At 33.6% G+C, this 14,427-nt stretch overlaps 2 protein-coding genes across 2 annotated transcripts; one reads left to right on the forward strand and one right to left on the reverse strand.

The window, feature by feature from the left end:
- Positions 1 to 70: 70 nt before the first annotated feature.
- On the reverse strand, positions 71 to 811 carry LOC109161713 (zinc finger protein ZAT5-like). Its single transcript, XM_019310200.1, has one exon. It carries the CDS (start codon positions 809 to 811, stop codon positions 71 to 73), a length of 741 nt encoding a protein of 246 aa, XP_019165745.1.
- Positions 812 to 4,033: 3,222 nt separating this feature from the next.
- On the forward strand, positions 4,034 to 13,878 carry LOC109162004 (ATP-dependent DNA helicase 2 subunit KU70). The gene is made up of 20 exons (XM_019310628.1): positions 4,034 to 4,242; positions 4,329 to 4,406; positions 5,447 to 5,563; positions 6,167 to 6,281; positions 6,568 to 6,673; positions 6,780 to 6,897; positions 7,904 to 7,987; positions 8,061 to 8,119; positions 8,733 to 8,866; positions 8,949 to 8,992; positions 9,554 to 9,630; positions 9,794 to 9,941; positions 10,723 to 10,784; positions 11,444 to 11,504; positions 12,105 to 12,197; positions 12,272 to 12,389; positions 12,946 to 13,048; positions 13,115 to 13,301; positions 13,556 to 13,719; positions 13,753 to 13,878. Exons 1-19 carry the CDS (start codon positions 4,177 to 4,179, stop codon positions 13,667 to 13,669), a joined length of 1,884 nt encoding a protein of 627 aa, XP_019166173.1. The 5' UTR covers positions 4,034 to 4,176; the 3' UTR covers positions 13,670 to 13,719; positions 13,753 to 13,878.
- The last annotated feature ends 549 nt before the right edge of the window (positions 13,879 to 14,427 follow it).

The raw sequence follows: 14,427 nt of genomic DNA on the forward strand, positions 1-14,427 counted from the left end.
AAATTGCCGGCCAATTTTGGCCGGAAAAACATAAATTGGTTCGAATTTATTTGTGTTGAGGGCAAAATCGTCATTTCACGATTGGCTCCCTAGCACGACGATGATCTTGATTATCTTCTCCGGCGGGGAGGAGGTTGAGATCCAAATTCAAACCTTTCCCATTATTTTCTTCCTTTTGGAGTACCCTTTTCTCGAAGCTGGAAGAGCTCGGGCTCAACTGCGAGGCGGCGGCGGCGGCGGTGGAGTTACGGTGGCGTCTCATGTGGCCGCCCAACACCTGGCCGGACGAGAATTCGGCGCCGCAGTAGGAGCACTCGTGAATCCTGGGGGAGGACTTGGCGGAATCGTAGAAATGGAGGGAAGAGAAAGGGGGAGAGATTTTAGGGGTCTTGTTGAACGGATAAGGATTAATGTCTTCTTCATCGTACAAGGACAGCGGCCTCTTCACGGCGGCGGTTTCCACCGTCGTCAACGGTGGCTTCTCCTTGGTGTGGCTGGTCTGGTGGGCGCCCAGCGCTTGAAACGTCGGAAACGTGCGGCCACACGTTTTACATTCGTAGACATACATCCCCACTTTCACCCCTCCCCCGCCGCCCACGGTGGTCATCTCTATATATTTCTTGCTGCAGAATTTGCTCCCGCCGCCGCTCTCCTCCTCCTTGTACAGCGGCGACTTGGGGATGGCAGGAGGATGACGCGAGACTCCTCCGCCTTGGGAGAGGAGCATAAGGCAGCGAGCCATGTCCTCGTCCTCCAGCGTAGGCGCGGCGGGAATTGGTTCAGAGGTGGCGGAAGAATGCGGTGGTGTCATGTCCGTGATCATGGTGAAAGAGAAGGGAGTGAAATGACGGTTTTGCCCTCAACACAAATAAATTCGAACCAATTTATGTTTTTCCGGCCAAAATTGGCCGGCAATTTGGCCCGGAGGACCAAATCTGCCAATTTTTGCATAGTTAAAGGTCTAAATTGGGAGTTTTGAAAGTCACGTACTCAAATTGTCAGTACCCTAATACTCACAGGACCAAAAGTGCAATTTGTTCTTCACTATTATTAATCTTTTTTTAAAACCAAATAAATTCCAAATTTTATTTTTCCACTTCTAGTGGGTCATAATGTTTTATAATTGAAGAGTAAAGTTGATGAATGCTTTTATGTGGTAGGACCACGGGAAGGTGGACTGTTAAGTTTGAAAAGACGTTTACATTATTGAGAACTGACAGTGAACCAACGCTTCTGGCACTGTGCATGGTCGGGTCTCTTTTGCAAAAATAAATAAATAAATAATACTCCGTAATAATAAACCCCTTTTTACGTATTAATATATGTTTATTGAGGAAAATTTTTAAATTTTTGTATTCTGTAATAATTATTTTAAAAAATTTAAAATTTTGCTTTGCCAAAAAAAAAACAATAAAGTTAAAATTTTGATGATTTAATATTTAAAAATGATATTTTTAATTTATGAATTTCAGAGATAATAAAAGTAGATAATTTTATCAAACTATTACCATAAAAGTATGTGCATTTTAGATTTTGGTCCCGTTTGGTAAAATGGCTATTAGCAGATAGCTGTTAAATGTTAGCTGATTGTGTTAATTAGTGGGTATAAATAGTTGATAACATTAGCTGATTGTAGAAAAGTGTTTGGTAAATTAGCTGTTAGCTGATAGCTGTTTGGTATAATTTCTTTTCTCTAAAAGCTAATTGAAAAAGTTGCTTGGACTAGCTTTTTGAATTTTAGCCTTTTGGAGTTGCAAAAAGCTAATTAACCAAACATTTATATTGATATTTTAACTAAATCAAACAATTATTAGTGGTCAAATAAGCCAAAATTGGCCTATAGGCCAATTTTTTACCAAACAAGGCCTTTATATTACTTATTTCCTTTCAATTCTAATGGTATATCAAATATTAAATTGAAATTTCTAGAAATTCTATGCCTGTAAATCAAATACTGAAATTCAAATTACCACTTTAGTCATTATTCTCTCATATAAAATTACAATTCTTTCCCACTTAATTCCCTCCCAACCAAATGGCATATGACACTTCTGTTATTATCGTGCAATGGTCACGATTCTGTTAGGAGTTGAGTAAAATTGGTCAATTCGATGATATTTAAGTGGCAAACATGGATGCACATGCATAATAATTAAGGAAAAAAAATCATGTATTGTAATTCATGAGTCAAAAAGTATCATTTTTATTTAATACCTCATCTATCACATTTGACCAAACTACCTAATGGCCCTGTTTGTTAAAATAGGGCAATTATGTTGTGCATCTGTGTGTATCATGCATGGTGCATATAGATGTAAAAACGGTGTTATTTTATTTTTTAAAAAATATCATTTTTTATTACCGTTAGTTATGTAAACATATGTTATGTATAGTTATGAAGTTATGGATGTGTAGTTATGCAGTTCTGGATGTATAGTTATGAAGTTATTGGATATGTAATTATGCAATTTTGAATGTATAGTTATGAAGTTATGGATGTGTAGTTATGCAACTTTGAATGTATAGTTATGAAGTTAATGGATGTGTAGTTATGTAATTCTGAATGTATAGTTATGGATGTGTAGTTATGCAATTCTGAATGTATAGTTATGAAGTTATGGATGTATAGTTCAAATTATGCACAACATAACGCCGTTAACGGCAATCAAAACTGTATTATTTTTTTTAAAAAGTTGAACGTCAAAACGACGTCGTTTTTGCAATCGTGTGCACCATGCATGGTGGACACGGTTGCACAACGTAACTACTAGGTAAAATAGTCAGCCTATAGGTCAATTTTGTCTTATCTGACCACTGTTAGTTATTTGACTTGGTTAAAAATCAATATAAATATTTGGTTAATTAACTTTTTGTAACTCTTAAATGCTAAAATTAAAAAAAAAAATTGCTCAAAACAACGTTTTCAATTAATTTTTTGAAAAAAGAAATTATACCAAACAACTATCAGCTAACAACTAATTTACCAAACATCTTTTTAAAATCAGCTAATATTATCAACTAATTATACACTCTAATTAACCTAACCAACTAATAGCTAACAATTAACATCCGTTTACCAAACATGGCCAATATATTTCAACTTTCAAATTTTTCTAGACCAAATTACAATAAATCATTACAAAATATTTGTTTGGAATTGTTCCAAGCATTCTAGATTTCCATATTCGGATCTACTCTTATCTTTCTTGGTCAAATTTAAAAAATTAACTAAATTAGTAAAGATGTAAACTAAATTTCAAAATTTAATAGTCCACCTTCCAGTGGTCCTTCCACATAAATAAAACATTCATCAAGAAAAAACAGTCATATAAGATCAGATTTTAAAAAAATACAGTGTCATTTTTATAAGTATCACCAATGTTGCTATGTAAACTTAAACATTAAAATGTGCATTTTTCTTTTTTAGAATTTTAATATTTGCACATTTAATTGTTACAAAATTCACATTTAATATTAATATATTACACATTTAGTATTAAAAGATTACACTTACAAAAATGCGAAAATGCATTACACTTAGGGTTTGGATTTTAGAATTTATGATTGAATTTTATTTATTTTATTTGGTCTATGGGTTTATTTTTTTTTTACAGTTTAAGGTCTAATATTTGCGATTTAGATTTAAAATTACATGTTTCATTGATTTTTTAAAATTATATATGTTTACATATTTATTCGTTACATATTGCATATTTAACTGTTCAACTTTGTAAGTTAGTGATAATTATAAAAACGTCGCCATATTATTTTTTTGTAATTTGATATAATCTGTTTAATTTTTACAGATGTAAAAATGAAATTGATTCTTAATTTTTTTCGGGCGTGTCTCATGGGATCATAAGCACAATGGGCTGTCAGAGTTTGTGCGTAATGCGTTGGCCCAAATATTAGGGCCTTTAAGATCAACGTATTGGACTTTTAATTGAATTGTTATGAAAAACAAGCCCGCGATGCGGTCCGACCCGTATCAGTTGAATGGCCAAATTCCCCCAATTTGAATTTAGCGGAGAAACGTAGAAGAAGTCAATTCGTTCCCTCTCAAAAAGTCAGAATCGTCTTCTCCACTCTTCCACTCTTCTGCTCAGAAACACAACAGGGAAAGAGAAGAAAGAAGTTCCCATTTTCGTTTCTTCGTAGCTAAGGATTAAGCAATCGATGGAACTGGACCCCGATGATGTGTTTCGCGACGAAGAAGACGACCCCGACAGTGAATTCTATCAGGTTCTTCCCACTTCTCACTATCTGCGCTATTTTCCTGTTAACTATACCAATGCAGAATTTTGCGCCGTGCTCTTTTGCATACACAGGAGAGAGATGCTACGAAGGAACTATTGGTATACCTTGTCGATGCTTCCCCTAAAATGTTCTCAACTACTTCTCCCGCGGTTAGTTTCTCTCCATGTCCGCACACATATGACATATTTAGTGGTATGCATGTTGGTGAAGAATTTCGCCATTGAAAGGAGTAATGTTCTTTGTGGTAAAATATTTGTATTAGTTTAAATTTTGGCATATATAAATGCTAGAGCGGTTCTGTCCCTAGAATGGGGGACTAGATAAAATGACCATGTATAACACCTTACTGGTACAAGTGTTCTGTCAAGAGTGGTTGAACTCTTCGCCAGTTACATTTATTCAAATGGAGGTAATATATTTCTAAGCTGCTGGCACGGGCATGTGTGTATGTGTTCTTCCTCTTTTTTTTTTTTTTTTTTTCGGCACTATGGACTGTAGTGCATGTACCCCCAAAAATTGATTTCCCCAACTAGACCTTGAGTCTTCAGAAATTTGTACAGTTTAGCATATAAAGAAAGCACTATTATAGTATGACCATGCATGTTAAACTTGTACAGTTGACTATTCTCCCACATTGTGTGACATTGCACTTCAGAAGCTTGTGTTAGAAAATGACATTTTTAGCAGTGAGCAGTCCTGCATGTTGCTCCTTTGGGCTGAAAGGACAATGAAGGAGCTCTTGAGTAATATATATATATATATATATATATATATATATATATATATATATATATATATATATATATATATATATATATATATATATTATTCACTTTCTAGTGTATTAGTTCAAAAGCTAAGAGAATATATCTCGTGACATATTTTCAATTCTAAGCATGTTTTTTGTTATATAATTTTCAATGTTAACAAGATATGTTTTGCCTATTAGTGTTGGCAGTATGAATGATTTCATAAATATAATTTCCTTGGTTGTTTATTGTAACAGCTATTGTAACTCTGGATTGATTTAATAATGTTCAATTTTGTACAGATGTCATTGGTTATTATTAATCACATTTCATTTCTTAAATCAACATGTTTACTAAAAGACATTACATTGTACCTCATATCACCTTAAATTGTGCGAACACTTTGTGCATAAGGTTTTCTATCTCATCCTTGCTTGCAGGAAGATGAAAAAGAAGCAAGCCATTTTGAAGTTGCTGTAAATTGTATTGCGCAGTCCCTCAGAACTCAAATAATCAATAGGTCGTATGACGAAGTTGCAATATGCTTCTATAACACTGTAAGCTATTGATATCCTCATAAAACTACAACACTCGTGTTTCTTAAGTGATGCAGGTAAAAAAGTTTCCAGGCTAACTCTCTATCTGTAATTCCCCTTCCAATTGGGATATGTTTATTGCTTACTTTCATTATTATACCAACCAGTGGCTAATTCAAGATTTTGAACGAATGGGGGCACACTTGTTAATATAAATACTTCAAAAGTTAAGTGAAGAAATATTATTATAAATTATGTGGGTATATAATAGTTTGAAAATAATTTATACATAAATAATTATCATTTTCTGAAGTTGAATGGGGGTTATCATTAAGTGGAAAAATTAATGAAATCTTGAAAAATAAACTGAAAGTTCAGTTGGATCATGGCCACTTGATCTCACCATAGCTTCCCCATTGGAGATGGATATTTATTTCATTGAGTATGTAAGTGGGTATGAGTATGTTGAAATGCCTGTCCATGCAAATTCTAACAGAAAAAAATATGCATGTAGCAGTGCTTATAAAATCGCTGTTATCTAGAAATTGTTATTTTACAAACCATTCTTCAGTCAAAGTCTTTTAGTCTTTCCTAACATAGTTTCTCTCTGCCACTCTGTTTCAGAGGGAAAAGAAGAACTTGCAGGACTTGAATTGTGTCTATGTATACAATGTCCCGGAACGAGATGATTTGGACAGACCAACGGCAAGACTTATAAAAGAATTTGATCACATAGAAGGTAGTTCACAACTACCTTTGTGTAGATTTTTATATTTCAAGTTATAGTGTTTTGTGGTTAGTTGAAGAAGGCAATGGTAAATGGTATAGATCTTGCAACAATCAGATCGTCAAAGTCAAACACCAGCACCCAAGAAATTGAAAAATACCCTCTATCTTTGACTGCTTAAACATTGGTCTGTGCAATTTTTCTCACTCAAACCCATTCCCTATGGTAACTTTGTATCCATATTATTGCATTTTGGCTTTGTAAGCTTATTCAGCTCTGAGCTGTTATATGCTTGCAGATAGATTTAGTAAAGAAATTGGGAGTAAATATGGCATTGAACCTGGATCTCGTGACAATTCACTTTACAGTGCTCTTTGGGTTGCCCAGGCTCTTCTCCGCAAAGGGCAAGTGTTACTCTTCTTGCTTTACTTGCTTCCTTATCTTTAATGGTGTGTGCTTTTCAATTTTAAATTGTTTTTTTCAGTGATAATAGTTCTTAAACCATTTCAGATCTGCAAAAACTGCTGACAAAAGAATTCTCTTATTTACAAATGAAGATGACCCTTTTGGCTGTATCAAAGGAGTGATAAAAGCTGATATGATGAGAACAACCTTTCAACGGGCCAAAGTATGGTACATTTACTACAACAGATTATTGTTCACTCTGTCTTTGGTTAATCAAATTATCATAATGAACTATATTTCTAGAAATAACTGAAAAGATGTGATGGGTCTGTTCTATAACTAGAAAATTCTCCATGGATAATAGAAAATAGAAAATTGAGTTTTCTTTTTCAAAATGAACTCTTCTCTAATTTGAAGAGCAGAAAATGGAAAACACTGCCTTCCAACTTAACAGAGGAATTTGGAGAACATTTCAGTAAATGTAATTACTTTTTGTTCTATTAATTCTCCAAATTCCTAACACATGTGAATCTTCATTCTTGACCACCATCACCTACCTACCCACAAGGGCCACTGACACTACTACAAGCCTATCCCACCCTACCACAACTATCTACCCACCTCCACTTATTATCACTGTCACTACTCACTACTAGTAGTAATCCAACATCTTTGCTCTCTCACCACTATCACTACCCGTTGCTCATCCTGAATCTACTTGTGATTGTCGACACCAATAACTATGGCCTACAATGTACTATCCAGTATCCACTACAAGTGATTGGTTGGGTTGCACACTGTTCGTACAATAAAAATCAAGATTTCATCCACCCATAAGTTCAAACTTATATTTCATTTTGGTATTTAGATAGCTTTTTAATCTACCTGAACATTTTTATATCTAAAATAATTTTGGACCTATAATTTGACATGATGGCTATTTTTGCCCAATACCATTTCTCCCTACCACTCATGCTCCTATTTTTACATGAAGAAAGCAATTGGACTTCAAAATAAATTCATTAAAAAAAACTTGAAAACAATTTGGTTTGAACACGCTTTCTAGCTTTTCAATGGGGAAAAAAACTTGTGAAATTTTTTAGAAAATTGGAAGTGGGGAAAAAATTTAGCATTTATGTAAATAAATATCGCTGACATATTTCTCCCTCTTTGCTACTGGATATATCATAGTATTAGCAAACTCAGAGCTCTATATGTCTCTTTTTCAGGATGCTCAAGATCTTGGCATATCAATTGAACTTCTTCCCTTAAGTAGGCCAGATGAAGAGTTCAATGTTTCCATTTTCTATGCTGTATGTTCCAGTTTTTAAATTTCAAGATGTAATTTTATTTATCCACATCTAATTCAATGTCTTTTGCACTTAGGAGATGCTTGGTTTGGAGGATGATGAACTTGATCAGTTTAAGGCATTGATAGGAGAAAGGTATGCATGTCATAAATATTCCAAACTTCATTACACCCGACCCCTGCCTAGTCATTTGGAGTATTGAGGGGAAGACACAGTAGTGAGAATACATCATCATTCGTGTGTAAGACTTAATGATGGGGCATATGGGCCACAGAATGGATAATTCAGGCTTCTTTATTTGTTTTATTGCTGGTGTTCTTATTTGAAGCACTTTGATTTACCCATACTTCAGTTGATAACATTCTTGACCAGATTGTATCTACACATATTTTCTTATTTATTATGAGAAATGATGGACCACAGAGTGGGTAATTCAGGCTTGCCTTTTATTTGGTTTGTTGCTGGCTTGCTGATTTAAAGCGTTTCTTTTTAGATGGTTCCATACTTCTGTTGAATACATACTTGACAAGAATGTATCTACACATACTTTCTATTATGAGAATGCAAACATGTCATCATATTATTAAGATGTGTGGACAATAACAATCTTGAAATATTTTCCCTCAACCTTTAGAGCAGCTTTGGTGGTGATACATCTTATTATATAGTCACAGGCTTCCAGAATTTCCCTTGGTTACTTGTCTGTACTTCTATTGTAACTTGTAAATAACTATTTTCTAAATATCAGATTTGAAGATCTGAAGGACCAATTAAGAAAGCGTTTATTCAAGAAGCGCAAAGTTCGAAGAATTCAGTTTATAATTACAAATGGTTTATCTATAGAACTGAATACATATGCTTTAATCCGTCCAACCAATCCAGGTCTGATTTTTATTTCTTCATAGTTTCGTGGACCAAATATCTTCAAGATAATTGATAACTAATTTATTTTCTTCTTTCTCAGGGACTACTACTTGGCTTGATTCTGTCTCTAACCTTCCTATAAAGGTAATCAATCTTAATGTCTTCTATTTTCACAAATAAGAATACAAGATAAAACTTTAGCCTTGAGATGATGGTTTTAAATGAATCAAAATGACCAGCAGTCTCTGGACGGGGTAAACAAAGTGGAATTTAATAGAGCTGTGGTTAATTGGCTTCCTCTAGTCTGTCTTTGTTTATTTATGGGCAACTGGGCAAGATAGAACAAATCAAGGATGTAATTGTCAAATTTACTTAAGTGACTACTGATCATTCACTTGTTCTCATATTCTACGTGTGATGTCATGAGCATTACTAGTTTGCTAACAAATATAATACTCAATTTTTAATTACTTGGTGACTTTGTTTAACAATGATCTATAGGTCTGTTGATCTCATGGTCTTAACACCTTGTGATTCTTACCATTTTGCTTCTGCTGCATCTCTTGCTATTGGTTGTTTGGTTGTAGTATTGCACAATTTATTTGACTCTTTTTAATTTAAACTTCAAATGACATTGAACTGATGAAGCACATATATCTGTTTCTAATCCAGTTCTGATTGTAGTTTACAAATAACCTGTTGCAGATTGAAAAAGCCTTACTCTGCGTGGATACTGGTACAGTGATACAAGAGCCACCTAAGCGCTTTCAACCGTACAAAAAGTCAGTTTCTTGCATGTCTATTACTTGTTTTCTTGTTCCATTTAAAATGAAAGAAGATTATATTGCATATTGTTTCTATTACTTGCTTCTTAGTTTCAGTTTCACTTCTTTTAGCTTTTCTTTTCAGTAAGACATTTTTCTTTTCCCTTTTCTTTTGATTCAGTGAAAATATCGTGTTCTCAGTTGATGAACTTTCAGAAATAAAGAGAGTTTCTACTGGACATCTTCGTCTCCTTGGATTCAAACCATTGAGTTGTCTAAAGGATTATCACAACTTGAGGCCATCAACATTTCTCTTCCCTAGTGATGAGGTCAAACGTTAATTCTTTTATACTGCTTAAGTTTGCACAAGCTTAACTGCCTTATGGCGTTAGTTGTTCTATAGTTTGCAAGGTCTATAGTTCTTTCCATACACATACCCCCATCCCTTTTAAAATACCAGAGTTAGCCAGTGCATTTGAGTGTAGTTGAGTTAGATGATATAATAGAAATTGCACTTTTCAGTCCTAGTGATTTATCCAAGCATGTATAGAACTCCAGTAAAATCATTTGTTATTTGAAGCATGGATAACCATGTTACCCTTCAAATGCTACTTTAGCCACAAGTACATCATATTTCATTCAATTATATTGTTTCTGGTTTCATATTCTGTCAAATTATTGTGGAAAGTATGAAATTGTTGGTCTTGGAAATCTTAGATGTGGCACACTCCTGTTGAGCTGTACTCATTGAATAAGCAGTAAATGATGCAAACTTGATCAATTGAATTTATGGTGAATTTCAACATGTATCTGACATTTGTTTACAAGTCCTAATTCAATCATGAGCAAAGAGGGATGTGTATAATGTTCCCTACTGAGTCGTTAATTTGTCTCGGGTACTTTTTACATAATAAATTAGAATAAATTATTACCCCCAGTAACCAGTTTCTTTCAAGGAACCTTCTTAATTTTGAAAGGCCTTGCTCTTGTAAATATTTGGGTGTTTGGATATTGGATAGCAGTCAGCTTTTTGACACCCCCTAAACTATTTTATGGATATTTTGTTCCCTGTAACTTATCTTTTTGCTATTAACAATAGTTTTAATGCAGGAGATGATTGGAAGTGCTCGCATTTTCATTGCTTTGCATAGATCAATGACAAGGCTCAAGCGGTTAGTCAACCTTGAACTTCTCTATAGTGATTTTAAAAGAGTCGTAATCTTATTGACTAATTTATTTTGCATACGTATTGACATATAAATGAGTAATCAGTATTACTTTTCTCCTCAATAGGATCTTAAATTTGTTGCATATGATGGAGGCTTTTTCCACTTATTGACCTGAGATCTGTATTCAGTCAGTGACCTCCAGATGTCAAATCTTACCATCTTAATTAACTTTGTTATAGTGTTTATAAATCAAAAGTCAAAGATGTGATATCTTGATTCTGAGAGGAAATTGCGTGGAACATTAGCTACATGTCTAACAATACTGTATATATTCACACAGAGAAGTCTACTATCCACAATGGAAATTCAAAATTCTTTCTTTCTTTTAGAATTAAGTTTTCTGAATACTGGATTTTCTTTGTTTCATTATATTTATTTGGAATACATTCACCTGTTTTTCTGCTGCTGTCATGTCTTTGCACTTCATGTGAATAGCTTGTAAATTTTGCAACTTATGTATTTAGGAGTATTACTAATTTTCAATATTGGTCTAATGATTTTTGGAACTAAACATTTACTGGCTGAACTATTGACTCAATTTTCTATGCAATTTATTGCTTTATTGTTATCTATTTCTTTTTAAAGTGATTCTCTTATCACAGTTTTGCAGTTGCTTTTTATGGGAATTCGACTCAGTCTCGATTGGTTGCCCTTGTTGCCCAAGTAAGACATAGTTTCCCTATCTTTGATAGACATGTACTACGAGTATTAAAAGTTCTTTTTGGTATTGGAGCGAGGGGACATGACTGCTTGACTTTGATATTGAAATACCAAACATGGACCCTGTACTTAACATCTTTTCCTCTGTTAGAAATTAACATAAAGCCTTTTGTATTTAGAAGTTACTAATACTCATAGAAAAGTATTCCTTTCTGTTATTATGTGAACCTTTCCTCCGCGAGGCTATCTTGTAGACATGTCACTGTGTGATTCAAGTTAATGTAGAGAATATCTACATATGTAGCAATTGCAACATTAATCTGTTGTGTCTTTGAAGTGCACAAGCACAATTTGATAAAACCAGTGATATCCATGAAAGACGTTTATAATTAGTGGTACTTAAACAATCGATATCTTAAATGAATATGAGTGAATTGCTCATCATATAAAGGATATGTTGGCTACAACTCTGCACAGTTGTTCTATCTTTCATTTGTATATGTGCAAGTTTGCAACATTTACACATTTGTATAACAAGCTCAGAAGTATTGCCTCCATTAATTTCTTTCTGGTCATGATATTTTACTCTTTGGTAAACTGCAGGATGAGATAACAACTTCCCGTGGTCAGGTTGAGCCACCAGGCATGCATCTGATATATCTTCCTTATTCTGATGATATCAGACATATTGAAGAGGCAAGTAGAATAATTAAACCATATTAAGTTCCCTGATAACTTTATCATTAATGGATATGTTTGTTTTGTTGCAGTTCCATGCAGATTCAAATGACTTGCCTCATGCAACTGATGACCAAATTAAAGCAGCCTCTGCTGTAGTGAGGCGTATTGACTTAAAAGATTTTTCTGTTTGCCAATTTTCAAATCCTGGTAAGATTGCACATTGGGAGATGTCAAATATGAATGTTTTAGGTTTGAATGGTTATTTAATCATAACTTATACCAATCACAATAAAGGAATTTCTAAATGATGCATAGTATTATTTTGAAAACACACTCAAAGTTTGACCCAAGGAATGGTAAATGACTAAATGTCAACTAATTCAGGGTGGAGGCATTGTTCTTGTCTTTGCCTTATCTCTCTAATGGGGACATGGAGTGAAAGTTCTCCATCCAAGGAGGGATTAGTAGTTAATTTCTACTCTAAAGTGCTGACTCAAGATGTTTTACTCTAGGAGAACTCCTTTAGATAGGATTTTATTTCTATTTAATCTCCACCAATGGAAAGATGTGAATATTCTATGACTACTGCCTTCCAACTTAAGAGAATATAAGAAATGAACATTTTTTGTTCTTTTAAGGAAATGACTATCAATTAGAAGTGCTTCACTAAATTGAGAGTACATTTGAATTTCTTTAGTGGCAATATATTGAAAAGCCTTTTAGAGTAACTTCTGTGGTATCCTAACTACAACACTATTCACAGCATTGCAGAGACACTATGCAGTGTTGCAGGCCCTAGCACTGGATGAAGATGAGATGCCTGAAATGAAAGATGAAACTGTTCCAGATGAAGAAGGCATGTCTAGGTAAGTTCTAAAACCTTTTTTTTTTTTTTTCATTTTTATTGAAGTTATTTCTGTTATTTATTGTAGGCCTGGTATTGTTAAAGCACTAGAGGAGTTTAAGCTTTCTGTATATGGAGAAAACTACAATGAGGAGAGCGACCTGGCTTCCAAAGGAAAGGCTAATGAGGCCTCTAAAAAACGTAAAGCAATTGCTGAAAATGCTGCAAAGGCGTACACAAACTATAACTGGTCCGACCTTGCAGACAATGGACAGGTGACTTTTTCTGTATTAATATATGGATATGGTTACAGGCCTTATGATTTGAGAATTATTAACTTATCTAGTATTTGAGGCTTGAAAAATGGAAAATTGATAAAATCTCCAATAGATGTCAATGAAGGAATTCAAACATGCATTACATAATGATGCCCATTTTTATTTTCCATTTTTTATAGCATTTCATTCAAGTTTTAGTATAGGCCAACATGAACACGATTGGTTGATGCCTAATCTTAATGTTATTGCAGTTAAAAGAGTTGGCTGTTACAGAGCTGAAGTACTACCTGGCAGCACACAATCTCCCAGTAAGTGGGAAGAAGGAATTGTTGATAAGTAGGATATTAAGTCACATGGGTAAGTAAATGAATGGAAGCTGTTTATGCATTTGGTAAGTAGGATATATTATGGGATGGGATGTTTTTTTTTTTTTTTTTTTTTTTTTTTTTTTTTTTGTAACGTCTCCAAGTTAATGAACTGTCTTATCTAACTGGCAGTTAATGTAATGGTAAACTGGTAAATGGTAATAGTGATACTCCCTAGTACATTATTACCATAATTTGAGATTTCTGCCTCCTGGAAGTTCCGTTCTTTGACGTGGGAAGGAATTGCAACTAACTCTAAACACATTTTATACATAACATTATTTTTAAGTAAATAATTTGACTTTTAATCAATGTTGTAAAAATCATGTAATTGCTGCCTAGGCATTAGCTGCTTGACATATCAGCATAATCGGTGATTTAAGTCACTAACTAGACTGCCTAAGTGCTTTCTAAGTGCTGATTAGGCCATCTAAACAGTTGATTAAATATTATTTTTATTTTTTTAAATTAAGTTATATAAGACTAATATTATCTTTGCAAATCTCTACTATAAAAAATAGATTTCATTTTCACGTCATTTCTTTTGTGAATCTACTATTCATACTACATTTCTACAAATCTAATAAACTTTCAAAAGTGTCTCAATATATTAAAATAAAATAACATTATTTTATTTTTTTTAAAAAATAACATTATTAATTATATTAAAATATTAAAAAATTAAAAAATAAAGAAAACAATAAATAAAAAAATATAAATACAAAAGTTGCCGCGACAGCTTTTGTCAGGGGTTTGCA

Source organism: Ipomoea nil, unplaced genomic scaffold (genome assembly GCF_001879475.1).
Source record: "Ipomoea nil cultivar Tokyo-kokei standard unplaced genomic scaffold, Asagao_1.1 scaffold2926, whole genome shotgun sequence".
Lineage (NCBI taxonomy): Eukaryota > Viridiplantae > Streptophyta > Magnoliopsida > Solanales > Convolvulaceae > Ipomoea > Ipomoea nil.